The sequence below is a fragment of the Austrofundulus limnaeus genome, unplaced genomic scaffold, assembly GCF_001266775.1.
Source record: "Austrofundulus limnaeus strain Quisiro unplaced genomic scaffold, Austrofundulus_limnaeus-1.0 Scaffold689, whole genome shotgun sequence".
NCBI lineage: Eukaryota > Metazoa > Chordata > Actinopteri > Cyprinodontiformes > Rivulidae > Austrofundulus > Austrofundulus limnaeus.
The window spans coordinates 101,882-103,605 of NW_013953091.1; the positions used below are offsets into that span (position 1 = coordinate 101,882).

Genomic DNA, 1,724 nt, shown 5'->3' on the forward strand with positions numbered 1-1,724 from the left:
AAAACTAAAAGCTGCAAAATATATTTTTTCAAACTATTGTCAAATTTAGTCTAATAATTGAAACATGGATGAAATAAGAAATATGAAACAAATAAAATAAAATACAAACAAAGCAGAACACAGCTAAATGTATCAAAAGCATGTCTCTGTAATATTAGAATTTTCTGAGACAATGAATTTTGGTTTTTCATATTTTTTTTCTCTGTAAGAGGTTTTTATTTAATAGATTTTTTTGGACAAAAAAATCGCAATATATCGGCTTGCTTATAGTAAATACAATATACAATATATCAGGATATATCGTATCGTGACCCCTCTGTCATGATATGTATCGTATCGCCAAATTCTTGCCAATACACAGCCCTAGTTGTAGGCTCTGACTGTTGCATCACACACTAGTGTAGTCGATGGTGTCGGGCCCTGATCAGATTTGAAACTAAAGCTTCAACTATTAGTGCCCTTCTTAAAGGAAAGGGGATGCAACAGTGGTAAACATGACCCTGTCCCAGAGTGTTGGAACCTGTTGCAGCATCAAATTCAAAGTGAGTGAATATTAGCAAAAATACAATGAAGTTTATCTATTTGAATATTTAATATCTTGTCTTAGTAGTTTTTTCAATTGAATATACTGTAGGTTGAAAAGGATTTTCAAATCAACTTATTCTGTGTTTGTGTTGTACGCAACATCCCAACTTCATTGGGATTGTACATGTACAAAGTCTACCCTCTAATTTATAGGGTTTTATGGATCAGGACATCTTGTTTTTACCAGATACCAGATTACAAGACCAAGTTTCAGTCAAAACAAAACCACAAGTTTCCATTTGTGTAATCTTAGCTGTAAATAATCCATTCTGATTGAGTTTGACCCAGTGTTTGGATGAACAGAAGGCTTGAGTGTTTGGTCTTGTTACAGAAAGTGGGGTTCTTCAACCAGCAGTACGCTGACCAGTTGAACATGGAGGAAACGGCCACAGAGTACCTGATGAGGAACTTCAACCTGCCCTACCAGGACAGCAGGAAGTGTCTGGGACGTTTTGGCCTCGAGAGCCATGCACACACCATTCAGATTTCCAAACTCTCTGGTACGGATGTGAACATCAACATTTAACTCATCTTAAATGAGATTATTAATTAAAGTTTTATTTCTGCCAGGTGGTCAGAAGGCCAGAGTGGTATTTGCAGAGTTGTCCTGCCATCAGCCAGATGTCCTCATCTTGGTAAGAACAGCTTTGCTCCTCATTCCTACTTCATGTTGCAAGATTAATATTTAAAAATACTGATGTTGTCATCTTTTTAGGATGAACCTACGAACAATTTGGACATTGAATCCATAGATGCCTTATCTGAGGCCATCAATGATTACAAAGGAGGTGAGGTTTTCAGTCTCAGGTCTTTTGTAAATAGCCTATATGCCACGGACATCCGGTCCAGCACTTGATGCCACTCCCAACACTTCGGTTCACGGTCAACACAGTGTTAGCAAAAGATTTTTTCACCCGACGACTCTTAATGATCTCCACAGTACAGAATTAGTATATTACATGTACCAACATTAACACAGGAGACGTACAGGTCCAGACAAGTGGAAAAAAATCACTCCAAAGTGGATTAAAGCCATAAAAACAAAGGAAAGACGTTTGTGTTTATGGTTCCAGAATTTAGCCTTTTTCACTATTCCTTGGCTGTTTGTTCCGTGAATTTTTCACGTAGAGCTGTGACAC

At 37.4% G+C, this 1,724-nt stretch overlaps 1 protein-coding gene across 2 annotated transcripts in view; it reads left to right on the forward strand.

The window, feature by feature from the left end:
- Positions 1-1,724, forward strand: part of abcf1 (ATP-binding cassette, sub-family F (GCN20), member 1) — a 54,698-nt gene that overhangs the window by 51,365 nt on the left and 1,609 nt on the right. For both annotated transcript variants that reach the window (XM_014027836.1, XM_014027837.1), the window contains exons 23-25: positions 917-1,085; positions 1,156-1,220; positions 1,301-1,373. In XM_014027836.1, coding sequence (XP_013883290.1) covers positions 917-1,085; positions 1,156-1,220; positions 1,301-1,373 — 307 coding nt within the window. The remainder of the gene's footprint in view (positions 1-916; positions 1,086-1,155; positions 1,221-1,300; positions 1,374-1,724) is intronic.